Below are 27,497 nucleotides of genomic sequence, written 5' to 3' on the forward strand. Positions count from 1 at the left end.
TTTCCACAGTCCATTGAGTTGTCACTACCTCAAATTTGAGAAGGTGGGTCAGGCAAGTTCTACCCCTTCTGAATCAACATTGACATCTGTTCACTAGCACCAGAATTTCCTTGGGGCTTCTCCAGTTCCACCGGCGTAACTTTGATGGAAGTTTGTCAAACCGCCACCAAATTTCAGGTGGCAGAGTGGGAGAAGCCCCATAGAAACTATCAACACAGATAATCCTCAGGTTTACTCCTGATAACTGATTCTATTATTTTAGCTAATGGGCCTATAATTGCCTCTGGCTGTTTCGACACTCATTTTGAAGATTGGCTCTATGTTGGCATGTTTCCAATCATGAGATGCGATACAGCAATTTGTCAAATGGCTACTTTTATGTGCAATTTGCAGATCCAAGCAAAATATTAATTGGTGAAGTCATTTTGCATTTCTCTTGATTAATGTGTGCTCAGGATGTTCCTATTGGTGCCATTTTTACATTACAGAACAAATTCAAAAAGGAGCATTACATGCCGGAACTCCCATGCTCTGGAATCGGCCACATTTACAGTGCACCAGCAGCAACATTAAATAAAAATGCACAGGTACAATTGTTGGAAAGCTGCAAATGTGACTTGCAGTTCTAGTCCACGAATGATCACTGATGGTTGAGAAAGGTCAGTTCAGATCAGTAAATAGAAAACGGTACAGGATGTCTGGGCATTCAGCTCGACTGCAGTCCGTAGAAATGGTGGACTGCACTGCTATTGGCGAAGGCATAAATTATCTCTTGCCAGTTACATTACAGCACTGGCACTAAAGTCTGGCCTGTCAATGGCAGCAGCATTGTAATGTAAGGAAGGGATAAAGTGCATTGTCCTGAAATTCTTTCACATGTGATCCCAGGACTGCGCCTGCCAGTACCCTCCTGTACTGATGCTGCCAGAGTTTGTGGGGTCAGTGGCAGCTTATCTATTTTGTATGAGGCAGGCAGGTACAAGTGGCACTGCAAGCATACACCTCCCCGCAAGTGGCTGACAATGCTGCTACCCGCCCCATTTGGAGAGTGTGCCCAGGTCCTTTTCGGACCTTGTCGGCCCTCTGTGTAAGGGAGTCGATCTGTTCCTTCTTAAAAAATAAGCTCTTTCTTTGGAAGGCAGGTTACTTCATTGAACCCCACCACTGGAGCCCACTGTTGCTCATGTGGAGTCTGGTACACTGCAACACATTGGCTAAAGTGGACTGGGAAAATAGATGAAAGTGTAGGACGGTTGATGAACAGTGGTGTACATTTAAGGAGCTATTTCACAACTCTCAAGAAAAATATATGCCAGTGAGGAGGAAAGGGTGTAAAAGAAAAAATAGCCATCCGTGGCTAACTAAAGAAATAAAGGACAGTATCCAATTAAAAACAAGGGCATACAAAGTGGCCAAAATTAGTGGGAGGACAGAAGATTGAGAAGCTTTTAAAAATCAGCAAAGAATGACTAAAAAACTGATTCAGAAAGGGAAGATAGACTATGAAAGTAAAGTAGCACGAAATATAAAAACAGATAGCAAGAGTTTCTATGGGTATATAAAAAGGAAAAGAGTGGCTAAAGTAAATGTTAGTCCCTTAAAGGATGAGACCGGGGAATTAGTAATGGGAAACATGGAGATGGCAGAAACTCTGAACAAATATTTTGTATCAGTCTTTATGGTAGAGGACACTAAAAATATCCCAACAGTGGATAGTCAAGACGATATGGGGGGGAGGAATTTAACACAATCACAATCACTAAGCAGGTGGTACTCAGTAAGATAATGGGACTAAAGGCAGCTAAATCCCCTGGACCTGATGGCTTGCATCCTAGGGTCTTAAGAGAAGTAGTGGCAGGGATAGTGGATGCATTGGTTGTAATTTACCAAAATTCCCTGGATTCTGAGGAGGTCCCAGTAGATTGGATAACTGCAAATGTAGCGCCCCTATTTAAAAAAGGAGGCAGACAAAAAGCAGGAAACTATAGACCAGTTAGCCTAACATCTGTGGTTGGGAAAATGTTGGAGTCCATTATTAAAGAAGCAGTTGCAGGACATTTGGAAAAGCATAATTCAGTCAGGCAGAGTCAGCATGGATTTATGAAAGGGAAGTCACGTTTGACAAATTTGCTGGAATTCTTTGAGGGTGTAACAAATAGGGTGGATAAAGGGGAACCTGTGGATGTGGTTTATTTGGATTTCCAGAAGGTATTTGACAGGTGACACATATAAGATTACTGCACAAGATAAAAGTTCATTGGATTGGAGGTAATTTTTAGCATGGATAGAGGATTGGATAACTAACAAAAAACCGAGAGTCGGGATAAATGGTTCATTCTTGGGTTGGCAATCAGTAACTAGTGGGGTGCCGCAGGGATCAGTGCTGGGACCCCAACTATTTACAATCTATATTAATGACTTGGAAGAAAAGACCGAGTGTAACGTAGCCAAGTTTGCTGACGATACAAAGATGGGAGGAAAAGCAATGTGTGAGGAGGACACAAAAAATCTGCAAAAGGACATAGACAGGCTAAATGAGTGGGCAAAAATTTGGCAGATGGAGTATAATGTTGGAGAGTGTGAGGTCATGCTCTTTGGCAGAAAAAAAATCAAAGAGCAAGTTATTATTTAAATGGAGAAAAATTGCAAGTGCTGCAGTACAGCGGGACCTGGGGGTGCTTGTCATTGAAACACAAAAGGTTAGTATGCAGGTACAGCAAGTGATCAGAAAGGTCAATGGAATCTTGACCTTTATTGCAATGGGGATGGAGTATAAAAGCAGGGAAGTCTTGCTACAGTTTTACAGAGTATTGGTGAGGCCACACCTGGAATACTGCACAAAGTTTTGGTTTCCATATTTAAGAAAGGATATACTTGCTTTGGAGGCAGTTCAAAGAAGGGTCACTGGGTTGATTCTGGAGATGAGGGGGTTGACTTATGAGGAAAGGTTGAGGAGGTTGTGCCGCTACTCATTGGAATTCAGAAGAATGAGAGGTGATTTATCGAAACGTATAAGATTATGAGGGGGCTTGACAAGGTGGATGCAGAGAGGATGTTTCCACTGATGGGGGAGACTAGAACTAGAGGGCATTATCTTAGAATAAGGGGCTGGCCATTTACAACTGCGATGAGGAGAAATTTCTTCTCTCAGTGGGTTGTAAATCTGTCACTGCCTCAGAGAGCTGTGGAAGCTGGGTCATTGAATAAATTTAAGACAGAGATGGACCGATAAAGGAATAAGAGGTTATAGGGAACAGGCAGGGAAGTGGATCTGAGTCCATGATCGGATCAGCCACGATAGTATTAAATGGTGGAGCAGGCTCAAGGGGCCGGATGGCCTACTCCTGCTCCTATTTCTAATGTTCTTATGTTCTTATGACATACAGGCCTCCAGAGATCTGCTGGGTCCCAACTCAGCCAGAATTCTCAGCGTAGGGAGTCCCCAAACTTGTCCTGCTCCCTTTGTAAAGAGCAGCCAGAGATGCCACCCCTTACAAGGCAAATTGGACACTTCCATAACCAGGCGATCACCAACATTTCCCAAAGGTGGCGGGGGGTGGGGGCGGGTGCTGTTTCACGCCAGAGATACAGTTACCGGTGGAACTTGGGTTGAAATTCTTGCTCCAATGTCTCCAGCATTTCTGCTTGATGCAAAAGGTCAGCAAAGATTTTTTTAAAGTTTCTTTGAATCAGACTTTATAAAACAAGACTAGCTGTGACCAATCCTTAATGCACAAGGAGTAAACTGTTAAAAATCTGCTGATATCAGTGGAATACGGGATTGAGACTGCATGCCTGTGGATTTGCTTGGGATTTATATTATAATGAATAGATTTATAAAGTATATAAACTGCTCTGTTAACTGAACAGAACTTCTTGTTATTTAGTCAATCTCATACCATACTGTACACTGAAGCTTTACAAAACATGATGTGTACAATGTGTATTGATATTCAACACATAATGAGGTCATAAACTATTTACTTACTGGGAATTTGCAACCTTTATCAGGAATCAAATGGTTTAATCAGTCTTAAGAACATATTGCAATAGAGATTTAATGATTAAAATCAGCTTTCCTGTAAAGGTTACTTTGACAAGGTGACTGTAGCATTCCCTAAGTAATAGTTAATGAGAGAATCAGTCAGCGTTGTTGACAATGCAAGGGGGGACTGAATAATATCCAATCAGCATCAAACTCATGGAGAAACACCATACCCTTCTTCTCCCACAAACGTGACGTACAGCTTGTTCCGTTGCAGATCTTTGCGTGAGTAGGCCATAACCTGATTGAAGGTACCTTCAAGCAAGTGGTCCCGGCGTATAATTAACCTGCAAAGGATAGGGCAGAGTTAGAGTGAGGCAGTAGAGGCAGCTGGATGGGCTGCAGTGCTGCCAGCGGCATTTCTTCACAAATAATTTTGTTTTTGTAATTGGAAGCACATGTAAACTATATTTAGGAAGTCCCAAATTATTTTTCTTGAAGAATACATGTACATTTTTGAATCACGGGTTATTCACTTATTAACAAATCTCTTAAATGGGCCTCATCTTCACAAGGCACTATTTTTTTGGAAATACATAACGCAATGGCCTAAACCACAATGAAATGCATCATTGTATCATCGTTATGATGGGATTGAGGCATGTTTTTTCTCTCTCCACAAACAAAATGCTTATGCACCAAGATAGTGTCTTTTTGGAAAGGAAGATAAAAATATGCTTTCATGTTGCATCTTATCATGCCCTCAGGATGTCCCAAAGGGCTTTACAACCAATGGACTAAATTACAGTTATTGGTGTGTTCAGTCTATGGGGCAGATTTAACAAATTTGTGCTCTTGCCATGGAGCTTGTATGCCAATATCAAGAATTTGAGTAGAGAGGCCAGCTGCTATACAATATTTTCCATCCATTAATTTTCATGTACAGTACATGCTGTGCGTCCCATTGACCTCCATGCCCAAATTTCTACGTGGTTCTGGTTCACGAAGCTCCACCTTGCTAGTGCGAGTTAGTAAAATATATTTAATTGGCAATATCATGAAGAAATTATAAAAGCAATCTCCTTACTTGATTTTTCCTGGTCCTTGCCCATAACCTTTGGCCTCAAGCTTTCTGTAAAAGTTTCTCAGCTTAGCTTCAAAATCTCTCCTGTATGGTGCAGGAGCCCTTGCACTTGCTCGCTGCATGCCTATCAAACAAAAGTGAAAAATGCTATCATGATAAATATATTCCTGAAAAATTCATTTGCAGTGCAATTTTCAGATTACGACACTGACTCAAAATCAGTTCTTTCAACACAGGCCTTCCTCTTTGGTGTGTCTCAGCCACTGATGGTGCTCGGTCTGTGCTGCAATCATGATGCAGACAGATTGCAATAGACAGCACACTGCCATTGCTTGCCATGTGAATTGGAGCCTATCTACAAAGAGATTCTTAGACAAATCCAAGTAAGGGCACCTCTGCTGGTGTTAGTGGGTGTGAACAGTAATGGCAGATGTGAACAGTCCTCAAGTGCCTGGCTTCCCAATTCCCTTCTCTCAAAAACATCAAAATTGCAAGTTTCCAATAGAGAAACCCATTGTCTACATTTCCAGAACCAATGTAAAATATGGCAGTGACGCACGCTAATGGAACGAAGTTTTACCTGCAACTAAGTGGTTTCAAAATATTAAACAGAAAAAAGTAAAAATCTTTATAATTGCTTCCAAACCTGTACTTTGCAGTCCCCTGCCCCTTTCTATTTCAATAGCTTAGCACTCCAGGATGTCCATTGTGCATGGGAATTGTTAGGAATCCGTTTGGACCAATGTAAATGGCCCGGAATCATGGGGATGCTGAAATGATACTATTTGTACCCCATTAAAGTCATAATAAAACAGCTGTTGGAAATAAATGTAAGGGGCCAAATGGGTGGAGATCCAGTATCACTGATCTCCAGCCAGCTATGTGCTCGGTTATGCCACAGGTTTGTCTATAGAGGGGGTATAATGGAGACAAAAATCAGCCTATTTGGGTTTACCAGGAGTGTATGATATTGTTTTAACCAATTTCAGTACTGGTATGAATCCCTCAATCCCAATCACCATGAGCTAATGGGCAATATGATACAGAGAAAGGATAACTGCAATTTTTGACTCAGTCTTTCTTCTACTGGACAAGACCAACTGAGGCTGCAGAGTTCCAACTGAAATGCAAGCTGATCCCTTTATTAAGGATTGGTGGTTTACTTTTAACAGAAAATGACCAGCTTGAATGCAAGATACTTTTCCCATTGCTTTTAGAACTCGCTGCTGCAGTCGGACCTCTGCTGGGTTATTTGTCTCAGGTTACATTAATGATAGGATAAGATACGCAGTTCGAATGCTACGAAAGTTCAATCCAATTCACCTGGGGAGTTCTGAGGTGAAGACCCAGGGGAGCAGCGGGGAGAGTAGTTGTATCCCGGGTGAAATGAACCATGTATTGGAACGTAGGACATAATCTCATCTTCAAAGAGGCTAAAAGAAAACAGAGCATGGTAAGTAACTGCTTGATCGAATTGGCAATCAAATGACAGGAAGGAGTCTGCATTACAGTGACCTGGTTAATATTGATTAAACCATTTTATTTTAAGCACACAAGATGACCTTTAAACTGGATTATCATGAAATATTTCATACTCAGAAATATAACTGAAAGAGACACTGCCTTTTCAAAAAATACTTGCCAGACCCTTCTCTCATGTTTGCAAACATAAAATGCAATGATGCATCATTGCGCACTTGCATGATGGGTGGGAAAGCAAATTGTGAGGAGGACACACAAAATCTGCAAGGGGATATAGACAGACTAAGTGTGTGGGCAAAAAATTGGCAGATGGAGTATAATGTGGGAAACTGTGAGATTATCCACTTTGGCAGAAATAATAGCTAAGCAAATTATAATTTAAATGGAGAAAAATTGCAAAGTGCTGCAGTACAAAGAGACCTGAGGGTCCTTGTGCATGAAACACAAAAGTTAGTATGCAGCTACAGCAAGTAATCAGTTAGGTAAATGGAATGTTGGCCTTCATTGCAAGGGGGATGGAGTATAAAAGCAGCGAAGTCCTGCTACAACTGTACAGGGTATTGGTGAGGCCACACCTGGAGTATTGCGTGCAGTTTTTGATATGTCCTTACTATACAGTATAAATGCACACGAGGCCCATGCTTGAGAGAAGGTCAGTCTGTGACCTGTCCTTTATTTCATAGCACTCAAGTGCTGGAAGTGGGTAGAGCTTCCCCTTTTATATCTGAAGGTCTAGGTTAGGAGTGTCTCCCACAAGTTCACCAACTAGTGGTCAGTGTTCTCACAGTGTACAACTTAGGTCAGATTATACATGGGTACAATGATGGTTGAATACATGACATCACCTCCCCACCCCCCCCAAAGTCTTATGGGAATCACAGGTTGAGTCTCTCTGGTGGTTTACGCTCCCTTGTAGAGCGCCTGAGTTGGGGCTCTGGTTGTTGGGCGCTGGCCTGAGTGTCTGCTGTTTGCGGTGCCTCAGGCCTGTCCGGACTGCCCACAGTGACTGGGCTCTCCTCCCTTTGGTTCCTGTGTTCGGTCACCTGTGGTGGAGTGAACTCTACATCGTGTTCTTCCTCTGCTTCTTCTATGGGGTTGCTGAACCTCCTTTTTGTTTGATCCACGTGTTTGCGGCAGATTTGTCCATTGGTAAGTTTAACTACCAGAATCCTATTTCCCTCTTTGGCAACCACAGTGCCTGCGAGCCATTTGGGCCCTGCAGTGTAGTTGAGGACAAAAACAGGGTCATTTACATCATACATCGCGCCCTCGGATTCCTGTCATGGTAGTCATAGTGTGACTGGCGCCTGCTCTCGACAATTTCTTTCATGGTGGGGCGTATAAGGGATAACCGGGTTTTGAGCGTTCTTTTCATTAGCAGCTCTGCGGGTGGAACCCCTGTGAGCGAGTGTGGTCGGGATCTGTAGGCCAACAGGAAGCATGATAAGCGGCATTGTAGGGAACCCCTTTGGATTCTGAGCATCCCCTGTTTGATTATCTGCACTGCTCGTTCTGCCTGGCCGTTTGAGGCCGGCTTGAATGGTGCCGTTCTAACATGGTTAATTCCATTGCCTGCCATGAAGTCCTGGAATTCAGTGCTTGTGAAGCACGGGCCATTGTTGCTGACCAAGATGTCTGGTAGACCATGGGCGGCGACCATTGCCCATAGACTTTCTACCGTGGTGTGCTTGAATTTAAAATGTCACACTCTATCCATTTGGAGTAGGCGTCTACTGCAACCAAAAACATTTTCCCCATGAAAGGACCTGCGTACTCCACATGGATGCATGACCAAGGCTTGGCGGGCCATGGCCAGGGGCTAAGGGGGGCTTCCCTGAGCGCATTGCCCAGCTGGGCACACGTGTTGCACCTGCGAACACAAAGTTCCAGATCTGCGTCTATCCCTGACCACCAAACGTGTGACCTGGCAATTGCCTTCATCGTGACAATGCCCGGGTGCCCATTGTGGAGTTCTCTGATGAACACCTCTCTGCCCATCTGGGGCATGACTACGCGGTTTCCCCACAGTAGGCAATCGGCCTGAATCGAGAGTTCATCCTTGCGCCTGTGAAATGGTTTAAATTTCTCAGGGCATGCCCTGTACGTGGCTGCCCCGTCCCCATTCAGGACACATTTCTTGACTAGAGACAATAGCGGGTCTCTATTTGTCCAGACTTTAATCTGGCGGGCTGTCACGGGTGAGCCTTTGCTTCCGAAAGCTTCAACAGCCATCACCATCTCAGCAGCATGCTCGGTAGCCCCCTCAGTGGTGGCTAGTGGGAGCCTGCTGAGTGCATCGGCGCAGTTTTCGGTGCCCGGTCTGTGCCGAATTGTGTAGTCATAGGTGGCTAACATGAGTGCCAACCTCTGTATGCGGGCCGATGTGTTTGCATTTATGGCCGTGTTGTCGACCAAAAGGGATGTTAGGGGTTTGTGATCTGTCTCCAGCTCAAATTTCCTGCCAAACAGGTACTGGTGCATTTTCTTTACCGCATATACACATGCGAGCGCCTCCTTTTCTACCATCCCGTTGCCCCTTTCTGCCTGGGACAGACTTCTGGAGGCATAAGCTACCGGCTGTAATTGACCCTTGGCATTGACATGCTGCAACACACACCCGACACCATAGGACGACGCATCGCACGTTAACACAAGTTTCTTACATGGGTCATATAGCGTTAAAAGATTGTTGGAACATAACAAATTGCATGCTCTATTAAAAGCCCTTTCCTGGCTGTCCTCCCAGACCCATTCGCGACCTTTGCGTAGGAGCACGTGTAGCGGCTCAAGCAGCATGCTCAATTTGGGAAGAAAGTTACCAAAATAGTTCAGGAGCCCCAGGAACGAACACAGCTCCGACGTGTTACGGGGTCTGGGTGCTCTCTGGATCACTTCCGTCTTGGACGCAGTAGGGCTGATCCCGTCTGCTGCTACCCTCATCCCCAGGAATTCTACCTCTGGAGCTAGGAAGACGCACTTCGCCTTTTTCAGTCGCAGCCCTACCCGGTCCAATCTGCGTAGCTCCTCCTCCAGGTTGTGGAGGTGTTCTTCAGAATCGTAACCCGTAATGAGGATGTCGTCCTGAAAAACCACCGTCCCTGGAATCGACTTGAGGAGGCTTTCCATATTTCGTTGGAAGATTGCGGCGGCCGAGCGAATCCCGAACGGACATCTGTTGTACTCAAACAATCCCTTGTGTGCCGTGATGCTGGTCAGCTTCTTCGACTCGCTGGTCAGCTTCTTCGACTCACTCGCCAGCTCCTGGGTCATGTAAGCTGAGGTCAGGTCCAATTTTGAAAAAAGTTTGACACCGGATAGCGTCGCAAAGAGGTCCTCCGCTCTTGGTAGCGGGTACTGGTCTTGGAGTGACACCCGATTGATGGTGGCCTTGTAATCGCCATATATCCTGACCGACCCATCCGCCTTGAGCACTGGCACAATCGGGCTCGCCCAGTCACTGAATTCGACTGGCGAGATGATGCCTTCCCTCAGCAGGCGGTCCAATTCGCCTTCTTTTTCCCGCATCATGTATGGCACCGCTCTGGCCTTGTGGTGTACTGGCTTGGCATCCGGGTTTATGTGAATCACTACCTTGGCCCCCATAAAAGTGCCAATGCCAGGTTGAAATAATGAGTCAAATTTGTCCAGGATCTGTGAGCATGATACTCGCTCCACAGAGGAAATTGCATTGACATCGCTCCATTTCCAGTTCATGACAACAAGCCAACTCCTCCCCAGTAGTGCGGGACCATCCCCTGGGACAATCCAGAGTGGCAGTGTGTTCTCCGAACCTTTGTGGGTCACGACTACCGTGGCGCTGCCTAGCACCGGAATGATCTGCTTTGTGTAAGTCCGTAGCTGTGCGTCAATCGGCGATAATTTTGGCCTCCTGGCATTAGACGCCCACAACTTTTAGAACTGTTTGATACCCATCAGGGACTGGCTGACCCCCGTGTCTAGCTCCATTGATACTGGGATGCCATTGAGGAGCACTTTCATCATTATCGGTGGTGTCCTGGTGTATGAACTGTATACGTGCTCCACATGAACTTGCTGAACTTCAGCTTCCAGCGATTTCCCCCAGCGTTCATTTCTGCAATTTTGCTCACCTCTGCAAACTCTGGCTGAGTGTGTGCCTCCATGCCTCCAGCATGAGCTGCTGTTTGAAACAAAAGGTCCCTTGCCAGTCGATCGCCCCTGACTGCCCCTGTTATTGCCCTTGAGTGCGCCATTAACAGGTGTTGATGGCCCCATTACTGGTCGCATTGTCCCTTGCAATGGCGTGAATCGCCGTTCAGCTTGCCATTGTCTCTGTCGAACTCCCCCTCTGGGTTCGACTACATGTTGGGGCATGCCCGACTGCCCTTGTCTGCCAGGAGAACTGTGTGCTGCTTTAACAATGTTGAATCTCTGTCCCAACCATTCCTTAACACAGTACCTCTCGTCTGTTCTGCTAGTGGCCATGCTCGCGTGGTTTAAATCCCAGTTTCTTGTCGCCATTGATACGTCCTTACTATACAGTATAAATGCACACGAGGCCCATGCTTGAGAGAAGGTCAGTCTGTGACATGTACTTTATTTCATAGCACTCAAGTGCTGGAAGTGGGTGGAGCTTCCCCTTTTATGTCTGAAGGTCTAGGTTAGGAGTGTCTCCCAAAAGTTCACCACCTAGTGGTCAGTGTTCTCACAGTGTACAACTTAGGTCAGATTATACATGGGTTACAATGTTGGTTGAATACATGACAGTTTTGGTCTCCATATTTACGAAGGATATACTTGCATTGGAGGCTGTTCAGAGAAGGTTTACTCGGTTGATTCTGGAGATGTGGGGGTTGACTTATGAAGATAGGTTGAGTAGGTTGGGTCTATACGCATTGGAGTTCAGAAGAATGAGAGGTGATCTTATTGACACATATAAGATAACGAGGGGGCTCAACAAGGTGGATGCTGAGAGGATATTTCCACTCATAGGGGAAACTAAATCTAGGGGACATAGTCTTAAAATAAGTGGCCGCCCATTTAAAACTGAGATGAGGAGAAATTTCTTCTCGGAGGGTTGTAAATCTATAGAATTATCTGTCCCAGAGAGCTGTGGAGGCTGGGTCATTGAATATATTTAAGGCGGAGATAGACATATTTTTGAGCGATAAGGGATAAAGGGTTATGGGGAGCAGGCAGGGAAGTGGAGCTGAGCCCATGATCAGATCACCATGATCTTATTGAATGGCGGAGCAGGCTCGAGGGGCCAAATGACCTACTCCTGCTCCTATTTCTTATGTTCTTATGTACTGTCACTCTGATGCAAATGACGTATGTCTCCTCGCTCCCAAAATAAAGCTTTCCAATGACTTAAAGAAAATGCCCCTTTAAATTACATTATATGGTGACTATAAAAGAGATATCTTTATTTTAGTACAAGAAAGTGTAATTTTTAATTATTCAAGTAATGTAGCATTTTTATACACTTAGGATGGGAAGGGAAAGAAGATCGATAAGCAGCTTTATGTGATGATGTCCCGTGATAACATATAGCGATTAATATTCTCAATCATTTTTAATCTGATTGCGCGACGGCTGCAAATAGCAACCAGGTGGTTCCAGCGATGCACACTGAAAATGAAATAGGTTAGAAACATTTGCTGTATTCCAACATTGCAGTACTCGATATTGCTCTCTCACTGCATCATATCTCAGAACGTTACAGCAACAGGCCAATTGGCCCATCAAGTTGCAATTTTCAAGAGTCTTTACTTCTGAAAGAAAATTACTATCATTGATGAGTTTTCACAATGTCAACTATTGTAACATACCAAAGTATTATATATTTATTTTATTATTAGGCAAAACAAATAAGAACAATTGAAATTAAAAGCCCTGGGGTTATGACTGTGCACTAATTGCAACCAACAGCAAACTCTCAAACTGCAATTACAAATTGGTTTCAGATTTTAGATTAAATTCCATTATGCATCAAACAGGACGACAAGAATATTTACACAAGTTGTCAGAAAAATAATCAAACTCAAATTTGTACAAGAGAGGGGCCCTAAATTCTCCCAATCACCTGTCAGAATTTGTGACAGGTCAGTAATTGGTTGGGAGGTAAGGGACAGAGAGCAGCAGTAAAAGGTTAATTCTCTGATTGACAGGATGTAACAAGTGGTGTTCCCCACGGATCTGCACTGGGGCCTCAGCTTTTCACCATATATATTAATGACTTAAATGAAGAAATAGAGATTTGTACACCCAAGTTTGCAAATGACGTTAAGTTAGGAGGCACAGTAGATTGTGTGGATGGGAGCAGGAAGTTACAAAAGGACATAGACAGACTAAGTGAGTGAGAACATTTGTAGCAGATGGAGATCAATGAGGGGAAATGTGAGGTCATCTACTTTGCATCTGAGAAAGACAAAATCAGGATATTTTCTTCATGGCAAGAGACTAAGACCAAAGGGATTTAGGTGTCCATGTAGCGATATCATTAAAAGCTAGTGCACAGGTCCAAAAAGTAATCAATAAGGCTAGTGAAATGTTGGCCTTTATCTCAAGGGAGCTGGAATTCAAATTGAAGAAGTGATGCTATGCTGCTGTTGGTCAGGCCCCATCTGGAGTTTTGGGCATCAAACCTCAGGAAAGATATAATGGCCTTGGAAGGGGTACAGTGCAGAGTCACCAGAATGATATCAGGGCTTAAAAGGCTAAATTATGAGGATAGGTTGCAGAAACATTTGAGTTTAGAAGTTTGAAGGGTGATCTAATTGAGATATTTAAATGATTAAGGGATTCAAGAGCGTAAATACAGAGAAACTATTTCCTTTGGTGGGGGAATCCAGAAGAAGCAGGCATAATCTTAAAATTAGTGCAAGGTCATTTAGGAGTAACATCAGGACACACCTTTTCCACACAAAGGGCAGTGGAAATCTGGAATTCGCATCACCAAAAGGCTGTGGATGCTGAGTGAAGTGAAATTTTCAAGATAGATTACAAGTAATAGATTTTGGTTAGGTAAGGTTATCAAAGGATATGGAAAAAAGGTGGGTAAATGGAGTTGATCTACACATTAGCCATAATCTCATTGAATAGTAGAACAGGCTCAAGGGGCTGAATGGCCTACTCCTGTTCCTATGTTTCTGATTTGGGTGGAAGATCGAGGGAAACCCTGGAGAAACAGTGTAAACAACCATTTTCAGCCATTAATGCCACCTTTCGGGATTCTGCTGATCAGGATATCAGGAAAATTTAGGGGCACGACCCCTTACCAACCGACAGCAACCACTTTTCCACCCCGTGGAGGAAATTGCCCCCGCGAGAGCGCAGCCACCGATCGGTGCCGCCGACAGCTTTGTGCGGTGAGAAGCTTCCAGTGGTTGGACGGCATGTCTGCCCTTAAAGAGGAGAGCGCACCACCGCGACCGCCATTTTGGCAGCTGCTGGTTCGGCCGGGCCACCAACAGGCAGCTTGGCAACCCCTCTTGGTTGCCGGGCCATTGGCCCAGCCGAAACCCTCTCTGATGGCTCAGTGGGTGCCAAGCAGACCTTGCTAGGCTTCGCAACTTTCCTCCCCTTTAAGTGAAGGGGAGTGACGTTGCTACGCCTCAATACAACGTGGCACATCTGCATCACCTCCCGCCTTCCGCCCCTCTTCCACCCCGTTCATTTTTGTAGTCAAAAGTGCCCAATTTCCCTCTATTCCTTGCCCCATCTGTACTGGCGGTAATTCGCCATTTAATTTGAATTATCCACCCCAAACGGGGCGGAGGGCAATTTTGGTCCCTTTAACTCTTCGCCGTGGCTTTGGAGAACAGTTCACATAGAAAAGGTTATGCCATCAGTCTTGCTGAAATAGATTTTTTGTGGAGAAGGTTTCTTTTTCTCTGCAATTGTGACACCCTGACTCATTCAGCTCTTGTGGGCTGAATGAGACCGGGTCCAGTAGCTGCTTTTATCCTTGTTCTTTCTTTCCATCTGGTTCTGGGGAACGAGGTAGATCAGGTGGATCAAGGTTCAGTAGGGAAATATTTAGGGAACAGTGATCTTAGAATCATAAGGGTTAGCTTAGCTATGGAAAAGGACAATGAGCAATCTAGAGTCAAAATACTTAATTGGAGAAGGGCCAAGTTCAATGGATTGAGAATGGATCTGGCCCGGGTAAATTGGAATCAAAGATTGGCAGGCAAATGGTTCGGGTACAGTCGAGGTACATTTCCATGAGGGGGAAAGGGAGGGCCAGCAAAGTCAGAGCTTTCTGGATAACAAAAGAGATAGAGAGTAACATAAAGCAAAAAAAAGGGACATATGGCAGATGTCAGGTTAAGCATACAAGTGAGAACCAGGCTGAATATAGAAAGTTCAGCGGGGAAGTGAAAAAGGAAATAAGAGGGGCAAAGAGGGAGTATGAGAATAGACTGGCAGCTAACATAAAAGGGAATCTAAAAGTCTTCGATAGGCATATAAATAGTAAACAGGTAGTGTGGGGGGAGGGGGCGGAGCGATCAGGGACCAAAAAGGTGACCTACGCATGGAGACAGAGGACATGGCTGAGGTAGTAAAGGAGAACTTTGCATCTGTCTTTACCAAGTGAGAAGATTCTGCCAAAGACATAGTGAAAGAGGAGGTCATTGAGATATTGGATGGGATAAAAATTGATTAAAAAGGAGGTACTAGAAAGGCTGGCTGTACTTAAAGTCGATAAGTCACCAGGACCAGATGGGATGCATCCTAGGAGGCTGAGGGAAGTAAAGCTGGAAATTGTGGAGGTATTGGCCATAATCTTCCAATCCTTCTTAGATACAGGGCTGGTGCTAGAGGACTGGAGAATTGCAAATGTTAAACCCTTGTTCAAAAAAAGGGTGTAAAGAAACCCAGCAACTACAGGCCAATCAGTTTAACCTCGGAAGTAGGGAAACTTTTAGAAATGATAATCCAGGACAAAATTAAGAGTCACTTGGACAAGTGTGGATTAATTAAGAGAAGCCAGCACAGATTTGTTAAAGGCAAATCGTGAATTTTTTGATGAGGTAACAGAGAGAGTTGATGAGGGCAATGCGGTTGATGTGGTGTACATGGACTTCCAAAAGGCATTTGATAATGTGCCACATAATAGGCTTGCCAGGAAAATTGAGCCAATGGAATAAAAGGGACAGTGGCAGCATGGATACAAAATTGGCTAAGTGATAGGAAACAGAGAGCAGTGGTGAACGATTGTTTTTCGGACTAGAGGAAGGTATACAGTGGTGTTCCCCAGGGGTCGGTTCTACGACCACTACTTTTCTTGGTATATATTAATCATTTGGACTTAGGTGTACAGGGCACTATTTCAAAATTTGCAGATGACACAAAAATTGTAAGTATAGTGAACAGAGAGGAGGATAGGGATAGATTTCAAGAGAACATAGACAGACTGGTGAAATGGGCAGACATGTGGCAGATGAAATTTAACACAGAAAAGTGTGAATAGATACATTTTGGGAGGAAGAACAAGGAGAGGCAATATAAACTGAAAGGTACAATTCTAAAGGGGATGCAGGAACAGAGAGACCTGGGGGTATATATGCACAAATCATTGAAGGTGGCAGGGCAGATCAAGAAGGCGGATAAAAAAAGCATACGGGATCCTGGGTTTTATAAATAGAGGCCTAGAGTACAAAAATAAGGAAGCTATGATGAACCTGTATAGAACACTAGTTCGGCCTCAACTGGAATAGTGTGTCCAATTCTGGGCACTGCATTTTAGGGAGGATGTGAAGGCTTTAAGAGAGGTGCAGAAAAGATTTACAAGAATGGTTCCAGTGATGAGGGACTTCAGTTACGTGGATTGACTGGTGAAGCTAGGATTGTTCTCTTTAGAGCAGAGAAGATGGAGAGATTTGATAGAGGTGTTCAAAATCATGAGGGGTCTAGACAGAGTAGATAGAGAGAAACTATTCCCATTGGCAGAAGGGTCGAGAACCAGGGGACAGATTTAAGGTGATTGGCAGAAGATCCAATGGTGACACGAGGAAAAACTTTTTTATGCAGCGAGTGCTTATGATCTGGAAATCAGTGCCTGAAGGGGTGGTGGAGGCAGATTCAATTGTGGCTTTCAAAAGTGAATTGGACAAGTACCTGAAGGTATAGAATTTGCAGACTATGGGGAAAGGGCGGGAGATTGGGGCTAGCAGAGAGCTGGCAAGGGCTCGATAGGCCGAATGGCGTCCTACTATGCTGTAACGATTCTATCCTATGATTCTTTTCCCCTTTCCTTTTTGGCTCGCTGCTTGCAATATTAGTCTTCACCGCCTTCCTGAAGCATCATGTTTGTGGATTTTCAGGTAGGTGCATGGCTGCTTCTCTTCATTTTTTAAAGACAGTTGGCTAGAACCTCCACTTTAGTACTTATCGCCCAAAAATGGGCATTATTTCCGGTGTGGGCGGTAAAAAAGGGTTTTCAGATCGCCGGCTTCTCGTCCATTCTCAAAACACCTAATTTACATTTTTGAAAATGGGCATTACCGCGAACAATATCAAATGGGCGGTAGCATTAAATTTTTCTGACATTCTGATGTGGCCGTCCTTAGCAACGGCATGGCAATGCTCGATTCATGTGATTCTGGAGGTCAAGGGTCACCATGACATGCGCAGAGGAGAGAGAGAGAGAGAGAGGGAGCTCAGAGGGACTGAAAGCGTGACTGGGTATGGTGTGGCTGCTTTGGGAGGAAGGAGGGAGACTTTAGAGCTTCACAGCAAGTAGGCAAACAAAAGGTTGTTGTTACCAGCCATATATTTGACCAAATTTGCCCTATAATGGAGGGAGGGGAGGCATCATAGCACGCTGTGGAGTCTGATGCTGGAGAGAGCATTGAGGTGGGAGAGGAGCACATTGGAGGCCGCAAAAGAGCCAGGAGGTTCTCGGATGAGGCAAATGCCTCCCTCCTGCAGGAGGTCGAGTCACACTGGGGTGATTTGACACAGGGAGGGCGTGGAAAGCCTACCCCAAAGGCCTACCAGAGGATATGGACCAAGATAGCAGAGGTGGTCTCGTCGGCGACCACGAGGTGCGTGAGGGCAACCAATGCCGCAAACGATGGAACGACCTTGTGGGATCCGCAAGAGTAAGTATTACATTGATTTACATGTACTTATGTATTTATATAATTTGATTTGTAACAGTCATGGGTGACTATCAGCAGATGCGAGATCTTGCACTTTTACCGGGAATGTTTTACTCAAAGCCTGCGGTCACGGTGTACGTCTTCAGGTAAAGAATCATTATTATCATAATAATCATGATTACACCTGTCGGTTATGTGTTGTATCAGTATCTGTGACAGTACCTAGCAATGATATCATGCATTGATCTCATGCCATGTCATCCTGTCACCTTTTACAGAAGAAGCTTTCAACGATGAGGTCAGTGCATAGCGAACGGGTGGGGGGCCACCAGTCCCCAGCGACATCACCGAGATGGAGGTGTGAGTGCTAGCGCTCGTGGAGAAGCACCCCCGGGCAGCCATGGACACATCTGCAGACCCTGAAGTGATGCCCCGTGAGTAAAGCTTACACCATTGCATGACGTAAAGTCAATAGATGCCACACCAACTCATATCCAAACAATCATATATGATAGATGATTTCTAAAAGTGTCATAAAAATAATGCTGGCCTAATGAAAATTATTGCAATGCACAATGTGTTGATGATCATGAAATGTGATGTGTGTGATGATTTTGAGAGTGGTGGTGCTTTTGTCGTGGGTATGCTGTGGGTAGCGCTGGACTCACCTTGTCACCCTAGCACCCCCTTCTCGTCTAATAACCTCATTTGTGTCTTGCAGCTCAGCCAGCAGCATGGTCCCAGGCAAGGCCACAGAGGCCAGAAGGTGGGGGTGCAGGGCAGGAGTCAGCGGACAATCCTGCTACATCTGGTGCTGAGGAGCTCCGATTGTCGCCAGATGAGAGCGCAGATTTCGAAGAACCTGCATCGCCACGATCCAGAACCCATTCCACCCAAAGGCCATCTAGTGGTCCTCCCGTCATTCCCACCTCCATTCTGGAGGTACCGGCCCCAAGCACCTTTCCACAGGGCACACCATTTGTCCCCAGGACGCCGCCGACCCCGCGGAGGCCTCGTGGACGTGGCAGGTCTGTTCCGCGAGCGCGACATGGCAGCAGAGAGATGGTCCAGGAGGACTGTAGACATTGGTGACCAGCTCATTGAAGCATTGGTGGGGGGGGGGGGGCATATCCCGACATGTGTCCACCAAGATTGAGTACATTCCATGCATGGCGGAGTCCCTGGATGCGATAGCCAGGAACACTGCTGCCACAGGCCTCCCAGTGGTCTCAGAGCACGGCACTCCACCGCTAGGTTCCGCACCACCACTGCGAACGACAGATGAGAGCAAGGATCAAGATCCTGCTTCTGCGTCAAAGAATGTTGCCCCCTCAGCACTCCCCCGCTTCCGTACCCATCCAACCAACGCATCTGCCTTCATCCCCCCCAATGAGGCACCGCCTGAGGAGCTCCTCAGCCAGGCACCATGGAGCGAGAAGGGAAAGGGGTAGAGGTGGGGAGAAGGAGAGGGGGGGGAAGGAAAGTGAGGTGCATGTGCGTAGATGATGGCTGTGTAATATCTCCATCTGGGTGTAGGCAATTTGTTGCAATGTATGGGGGCTGGGGACCACGCTCCTGATTTGCCTTTGTATTCTCTGTTGCTGGACATGTTGAACATGTGATTTATGTCAATGGTGGAAAAATTGAGGTGTGGGCAGGGGTTGGGTGTTATTGGCTCTGATACTTATGATTTCAGACAAATGTTGGTATTAAACTTTTGTTATTGAACATAATCTCATAATCTAGTTGTGCATTGTCTCAGTTAGCTGGACCATTACACACTGATGATTCCTTACCATGAAAGGGTTAAAAACAACTTATCAATCAACGTAAACTTTAACTGACACCAAGGTGATGGGCACCATTGATTTCTGAGCTGCACACACACAGTAGTGTGTCAGCGTTGTCACTCACATCAGCGCTCTTTCAGTCAAATCTTTCCGATATCAGCTCCTCACGTAAGAGTGGGATTTAACAAATGCCAGCCACACCGCTACCGTTCGTTCCGGTTAGTTTCACTTTTTGTGGACGTTTTTTTGAGCGAGCGATATTATGGGCGATGTGGTGAAATTGACGATGGCCGATCTCCATGGCCGTTAGTTTGGGTAAATATTCTCTTTACGACAAAAAACAGTCGCCGGGCGTTAATATTGAATCTCGGCGTTAATTTCGCATGGAAAGTAACGCTGGGTGATATTATGGCCGTTGAATTCGCCCATTCTGCTGATTCTGCCCCAAAAAAGTGGGCGGGCAGTGATATTTCTTCTCAGCGTTAAGCCCATTGGGAAAATAACGCTCGCCGATAAGTTTCCTAAAAAAGCCCGTCAGTTTCCATTTTGTGCCAGAATGGACAATATATGGGCATTATACGTCATTTCAGCGGTAAAATGGACGTTAAGTGGGCGTTAAGCATGCAAAAAAAGTGGAGGCTCTAGCCCAGTGTTTCTCAATTTATGGTAGGTATGAGTTTGACCTGGGCCTCTGTTGGTTCGTATTCCTTGCTTCCTTGTGGTTCTGAGGACTCTATAGCCTAATCTTCGATGCTCCTTGGCTACTGCTTCAGGCCTGATAAGTTTAGTCAGTAATCAATTTGGACCAGTCTGTTTTTATGATCTCGAGTTCTGTTCTCTGTCTACCCTGCAATGCATCGGTACAAAGTAGGAATGTGTGTTAGCATAACTACGAACACAGTAAAACAAAAGGAAGACCGTATATTCAGTTTTACAGTTAATTTTTTCAGCGCTCAGGATAAGGCAAATAAAGACATTAGAGGCATATTAAAAGTTGTTCAAGGGAAAATGAAACATCAGCCCTAAGAGGCACTTAAAGTGAACTGGGCCATCAGTTTAAATGCTGATCGGTCACAGAACTACTGAGATCAGCATACAGAACTTCTCAAAATGACTCAGAAGGAATCAGTTAAAAATTACATTGTTTTGTGAGGAAGTAAATGGAGTGGATACAGAAGAAAAGCACTTCATTATGTCAATATCTGAGCAACCCGAGCTTTCTCAGAGCAGTGAAAATCTGGAACTCTTCCCCTTCAAAGGCTGTGGATGTTGGGTCAATTGAAATGTTCACCCGAGATTGATAGCTTTTTATTAGCTGTGAGTATCAAGAGATGTGGAGAAAAGGTGGGTAAATAGAGTTGAGGTACAGAACAGCCATGATCTAACAGAATGGCAGAACAGGCTTGAACAGCTGAATGGCTTACTCTTGTTCCTATGTTTTGACATCTCCCTGTTTGTTAGTACTCGCTATCTATGGGGAGTGTAATGTTTAGAGATCTGCCCAATGTTCATATCATGAATGAGGGTTTGCTCTGAAGTATTCAAGTTGGCTTCATTATTAAAAAAATGTTATGTGCTGTCGGCAGAGTGGATCAATCTACTGGGAGTCCAACAGCTATGTGGTCGAAATATATAAGTCATCTGTTCATATCATGAGGAGGCAGAGAGTCAAGGGCAGGTACTGACCCACAGGAAATTGAGGGAAGTGTCGCACTATTGGCTGGTTGCAGAGCACCATTAATGGAGCAGCTTTACTGGCCAGGATGTAGTGTATGTTGTGGGGAGATTTTAGGAATGGGGAGTAAATGAGAACCAACTTTCTTAAACTTGCCTGGATGAGTGCAGCTCCAACAACAATCAAGGCGCTCGACACCATCCAGGACAAAGCAGCTCGCTTGATCGGCACCACATCCACCACCTGAAACATTCACTCCCTCCACTACCAGTGTGTACCATCTATAAGATGCACTGCAGCAACTCACCAAGGCTTCTTCAACAGCACCTCCCTTAAGTTTACAGGGAGTGGTGTGGCAGGTGCTGAAGGACTTTGTCCTGACTTCAAGACTTCTACACAAACCAGTAGGCATTCCCCTTGGAATGCAGCATGACTGGGAGAATGAGCAGAGGTGACACCATGGCAAGTTGCTAGAAGAGGGAGGAGGAGGAGGGGGAAGAAGGGCCCCCACCAGGAGGCCATATCCATCCAGGGTGTTCAGGGAAAAATTCTCCTACCTGAACCTCTTCAGTAAGGACGTTCTCACTGAAATCTGCCACCTGCTGTAGCCACAACTGCAACCACAGACCAGGGTGAGAACCACATTGCCAGTGGCTGTGAAGATGATCTTGACCATAAACTTTTGTGCGTCAGGCTCCTTCGAGGCTGGAGCAGGAGATATTTTCAACATCTCGCAGTTGGACATCCACTATTGCGTAAGGGAGGTCACTGAGGCTCTGTATGCAAAAAGAGCTGACTACAGTTCATTCTCTCTTACCAGAGAGAGCTCGTGGCTTCACGAGGATTGCAGGCTTCCTCATGGTGTAGGGTGCCTTTGACTACACGCACATCGCTTTGCGGCCGCACGCAGGTCAACTCTTGAGATGTAATGCAGCCGAAAGGGATTCCACTCCCTCAATATCCAGCTGGTGTGAGACCACAGGCAGCGAATCATGCAGGTCAATGCCCGGCATCCTGGCAGCAGTCATGATGCCTTCATTCTGCGGCAGTTCACTCTGCCATCTGCATTTGAGCCACTGCGACAAACCAGAGGGTAGCTACTGGGCAACAAGGGCTATCCGCTGACGACATGGCTCATGACTCCGGTGCACAAATCATGGACAGGTGGCCAGCATGCATACAACGAAAGCCATGCTGCCACATGAAATGTGGTACAGCAGACCACTGGCATACCGAAATAATATTTCCGCTACCTGGAGGTATCCTGCAGGACTTGGCAGAGCAGGTGTCAAGATACGTGGTAGCCTGCTGCATGCTGCGCAACCTCACCATCATGAGGGCACAGCCCTTGCCACCTGCTACATGGAGACCAGCTGAGGAGCAGGAGGAGGAAGGGAGGAGGCAACCTAGACAGCTCTTTCTGGCCGGGCTGTCTGTGAAGAACTCATCCGACTGAAATCAAAATTCCCCATTCACCAACACCTTACCCTCCCTCTGTCACTGACCATCACAGCAATCTGTTGGAGGACAGATTGCTGGACTGCTGTGACACCCTGTACAACCCTTTGAACGCTGGTATCCGCAGCCATAATGAGCTTGCGTGAGAGTAGTCTGAGTTTCCACTGCAATACCCAGATGTTGGGTGGCTGCTGCTTGTGCGACAAAGGAGGCTGAGATATCAGATATCAGATGCATCAAGGTTAAGTCCACAAGTGTGCTAATGAAGTTGGCCACAACTTCCATGCTGGAAAGGATGGGCTCCATGCTCTGCGCAAAGCCCTGCGCAAAGTTGGTGCCGGCTTCCTCCATGCTCCTTGACATTGCACGCAGACTGTCTGGCAGGCCTGCCAGCACCAAGCATTCCGTTGTGCATACCCATCAGTGTTCTTCTGTAGCCTGGCCCATAGTAGTGCTCATCTGAGTCCTTTGCCACAGAACCCGTGTGCAACGGGTGGGGGATCTAACAGTTGCATGCTTACACAATCTGCAGCTTGTAAATCAGAAGAGATTGTGGGATGAGGGGGAAGCAGGTTGCGAGAAGAATGTTTAGGTATGAGGATACAGTCATCAATGGATTCAGCCCCACCGCTGGCCACGGCCTCAGCACCGGCCGCTCCAATAATGATGAGCACTGTCTCTTTCATAGGGTAAGGACATGCAGGAGCACCTGTTCCCTGCTGAATAGCTCTTGCTGCCTCTGGTTGTCTGCCACGTTATCCTGCAAGAGAGAGGGAAGTGTGTCAGTGAGCGTGGTGCAATGTGTTTGGGTGATGTGGCTGTCATAGTTGAATAGCTGGCAGTGTGTGCAAGATGTGAGATGTGGGTGTGAGGCTTGTAGCAGTGCTAAGTGAGTGAGGGTGATGTGAAGCTATGAATGTGAGGTATAAGTCGTGAGTGGGAGAGACTGTTGGTAGGTAAGTGATAGGGTGTGGTGCATTGAGCAGTTGTTGAGGCGAGTGGTGCAATTGATGGGATATGGTATTTGAAGATGCATTCACTGACCTTGACCACTCGTGTGACGTCATTGAACATTTTGCAGCACTGCATCCAGATCTTCGGGGCTTGACTTTTGGCATTGACTGCCACAGCTATCTGCTCTCACTGACTTCTGAGAGTTTGTGTGGAGGACCTCCTGGCCCCCTGTGGATAGAGCACATCTCTCCTCCACTCCACCTTCTCCACCAAGGCCTCCAATGCAGCATTGGAGAACCTTAGAGCCTTTCACGTTGTACAATTATTATATCTTTTTCCACATCAGAATGAATCCCACAACCTACTCCAGCCACAACACACCTCATCTTTAAGAAGTGCAGGCTGACTTTAAGTAGTGCAGGGTAATTTTAAGTAGTGCTAGTCTCTTGCAATTTTGCCCCCCCTGCTGAGGCATGTTAGCTCTGGCTGCACATATATACATGTAGACTCGAAATAGAATGGCAGGAAAGCAGAAACCCATTGCCTGCAATTCTTGCACCATGTGGGAACTTCAGAACACTTCAAATGTCCTGGATAACTACGTGTGCAGGAATTACCTCTAGCTGCTCGAGCTCAGGGTCTCTGAGCTTGAGGAGTAGCTGGAGTCACTGCAGAACATATGGGAGGCTGATAATTTCCTGGATCATATTTTCCAGGAGGTGGTGAGCCCACTGCTACAGGGAATCCTAGGTTTTGAGGGAAGCGAGGATGGAGATTGCAGAGACTTTGCCCACAATCTTCCAATCCTCCTTGGATATGGAGGAAGTGCCAGAAGATTGGACGATTGTAAATGCTACATCCCTGTTCAAAAAGGGGGAGAGGGATGAACATGGGAATTACAGCCAGCCTAAACTCGGTGGTTTGGAAATTTTTAGAGGCAATAATCCAGGAAAAAATTAATTGGCACTTGGAACAGTATGGGTTAATAAATGAAAGTCAGTTCAGATTTGTTAAAGGCAATGCGTGTTTGACTAAATTGATTGAGTTCTTTGATGAAGTAATGGAAAGGGATGATGAGGGCACTGCGCTTGATGTGTTTATGGACTTTCAAAAGGTGTTTGAAAACATACCACATAATAGACTTGTTAGCAAATTAAAGCCCACGGGATTAATGGGACAGTTGCAGCGTGGATACAAAATTGGCTAAGGGACAGAAAGCAGAGAGTAGTGGTGTACGTTTGTTTTTCAGGTTGGAGGAAGTACACAATGGTGTTCCCCAGGGGTTGGCATTAGAACCACTGCTCTTTTTGATATACATTAATGACCTGGACTTGTGTATACAGGGAATATTTTCACAGTTTGCGGATGATATCAAGCACAGAAATGTAGTTAACAGTGAGGAGGATAGTAACAGACTTTAGGCAGCCGAAATTGCATATCACCCCTTTTGGGGGTGGCAGGACTCCCTGTGCCCGGTGAAGAGGACCCGCCCCCCGACCTAAATTCGGTTTACCGCCCTCGAGGGGAAGTAGAGCACAATGCCAGGCACTCCACTTCCTCTCGGGGGCAGGTCTGAGGCGATAACATCGAGAATGTCTGAGCACTATGCGGCCTCGCCACGTAGCGCTGACGCAATCACAGGGCCCTCCCCTTCCGTTAAAGGGGAGGGCACGCTGCAAGATCTGCAGGGGTTTTGAGGGGCCTCCACTAGGCCACCGGGGTTGCGGGGTGCTGTGGCCGCAGCCCGGCACAGAAGCGGAATGCAGGGCTGCACCATCGCGGCACGGACCTTGCGAAAAATATCATGGAAGGCCAGACCGGTAAGTCGGCCGAAAATTCAAAATGGCGGCATGGTTCGTGGGCTGTGAGGCTGGAGCTGACACCACCTGTGGCAGCCTCACGGGGCGTGGCCAATTTCCACCGTGGGGAGAGAATGGGGTGCTGCGCACGGCGATGACGACGTCGACAGGGGCGCAATGGCCTGGGGTGCAACCGGTGGGAGTGGGGTGCTACCAGTTTTGCACCTCCGCTAACTCCCGCTCAATTTCGAGGAAGCCAGTTGCGCCCCCTCCCCCAGGCAAAACATGTTTTGTGCCCCGTTTGTGCCCCTTGGATTTGCAAACCATGCAAATTTCTCCCCTTAGGAGGATACAGACAGACTGGTGAAATGAGCAGACAGATGGCAGATAAAAATGAAAAAAGTGATACATTTTGGTAAAAGAATGAGGAGAGGCAATATAAACTAAATGGTACAATTTTAAAGGGGATGCAGGAACAGAGAGTACAAAAATTTTTGAAGGTGGCAGGACAAGGTGAGAAAGCTGTTAAAAAAGCATATGGGATCCTTGGCTTTATAAATATAGGCATGGAGTACAAAATCAAGCAGGAGTAGTGCGTTCAATTCTAGGTCCCATACTTTGGGAAGATGGCAAGGCCTTAGAGTGGGTACGGAAGAGATTTAGTAGAATGGTATCAGGAATGAGAGACTTCACTTATGTGGCGAGACTGGAGAAGCTGGGATTTTTCTTCTAAGAGTAGAGAAGGTTAAGTGGAGATTTGATAGAAGTGTTCAAAATCTTGAAGAGTTTTGATAGAGTAAATAAGGAGAAACTGTTCCAGTGACCAGTGAACACAGATTTAAGGTGATTGGCAAAAGAACCAGGGGCGAAATGAGGAACATTTTTTTTACGCAGCGAGTTGTTGTGATCTGGAATGCGCTGCCTGAAAGGGTGGTAGAAGCAGATGCAATAGTAACCTTCAAAAGGGAATTGGATAAATACTTGAAGGGAAAAAAATTCAGGGCTCGGGGGAAAGAGCAGGGAAGTGAGACTAATTGGGTAGCTCTACCAAAGAGCCAGCCACGGCATGATGGGCCGAATGGCCTCCTTCTATGCTGTATCATTCCATGATTCTATGATAATGCTTCTGTGAAGCACCTTGGGACATTTTTCTACATTAAAGATGCCATAGAAATGCAAATTGTTGTGCAAAATCAGGCATTTTCAGTAAAATCAATGCAATCAAAACCTGTGTAATGGAAGATAGATTTTTTTCCAGGCAGGATTCTGTCTAATCAGATTTAAAGTCCTGCTTGGAAAGCTGTGGCCATAACCCCCCACCCCCCGTGTTATTCTTAAGGTCACAGTGCTGCATTCCGATAACAAGTTGGGTTGAGCCAACACCAGGCTCTCAGTTCTGCTGTAGAGAGTATGAAAAGCTTGTTTTAGTAATTGATGAATCAAGGCGGCACTCACTTAAGAGTGTCTAGCATGCAGTGCTGAGTGACCTCTACTGGCTGACCCCAGTCAGTTATCAGCCATGGCACCATTATGTCTTATGGAACTTGTTTATTATCATCTCTCTTTTCATTCAGTCTGGAAAAGCAAAAAAAAAATCTGTGGGTTAGGGAAAGGGAAAGCAATGTCTCGCCTTTACTGTGTTGATTCAGGTCAAGTTTTATCACTGTTGACTTGGGAGCCCCATGATTGATATCTGGACTCAGCAGATTAGGTTAAACAATCTTGAGGCGGCAAAGAAAAGGGAACATATACCAGCTGAATGGAAAATTAAGCACATTTCCTAAGACTTTCAATCCCATATTTCTGCCAAGAAAAAAATTGCACTTAAGTGATACTTTCAGCAGTGCTACTGTCACTGTGCATATTTGAACATAGATTTACCAGAGCAGTAAATGATTACGGAGTAGTGAAATAAAAACACCAATTTAGCTAATTATTAATGGTGGGTTGCATTGACTTTACTCTCTGGCACATTATGGTATGAAAAGCACCTGGTACCTGTACCAAAATATCATGAACCACAATCCAAACAGCTTTTATCACTATTGACAGACTTAAGTGAATATTTATGTTTACAAAAAGTGACAGAATTTTCAACATGAAATATTTAAACCTTATAAATGATGAAGCAGTGCTTTTTTTTTTTACTTTGCCATGTGGTTGAATATGGTTACAGTTCT

General features: G+C 45.6%; 1 protein-coding gene across 8 annotated transcripts in view; it reads right to left on the reverse strand.

Annotated features, from left to right (window-relative positions):
• The window catches only part of LOC139264565 (E3 ubiquitin-protein ligase HECW1-like), a 751,381-nt gene that overhangs the window by 154,425 nt on the left and 569,459 nt on the right, over nucleotides 1–27,497 (reverse strand). For all 8 annotated transcript variants that reach the window (XM_070881227.1, XM_070881228.1, XM_070881232.1 and 5 more), the window contains 3 exons: nucleotides 6,393–6,502; nucleotides 5,073–5,193; nucleotides 4,219–4,332 (listed from right to left, as the gene is read on the reverse strand). In XM_070881227.1, coding sequence (XP_070737328.1) covers nucleotides 4,219–4,332; nucleotides 5,073–5,193; nucleotides 6,393–6,502 — 345 coding nt within the window. The remainder of the gene's footprint in view (nucleotides 1–4,218; nucleotides 4,333–5,072; nucleotides 5,194–6,392; nucleotides 6,503–27,497) is intronic.

Source organism: Pristiophorus japonicus, chromosome 5, assembly GCF_044704955.1.
Source record: "Pristiophorus japonicus isolate sPriJap1 chromosome 5, sPriJap1.hap1, whole genome shotgun sequence".
Taxonomy (NCBI): Eukaryota; Metazoa; Chordata; class Chondrichthyes; family Pristiophoridae; genus Pristiophorus; species Pristiophorus japonicus.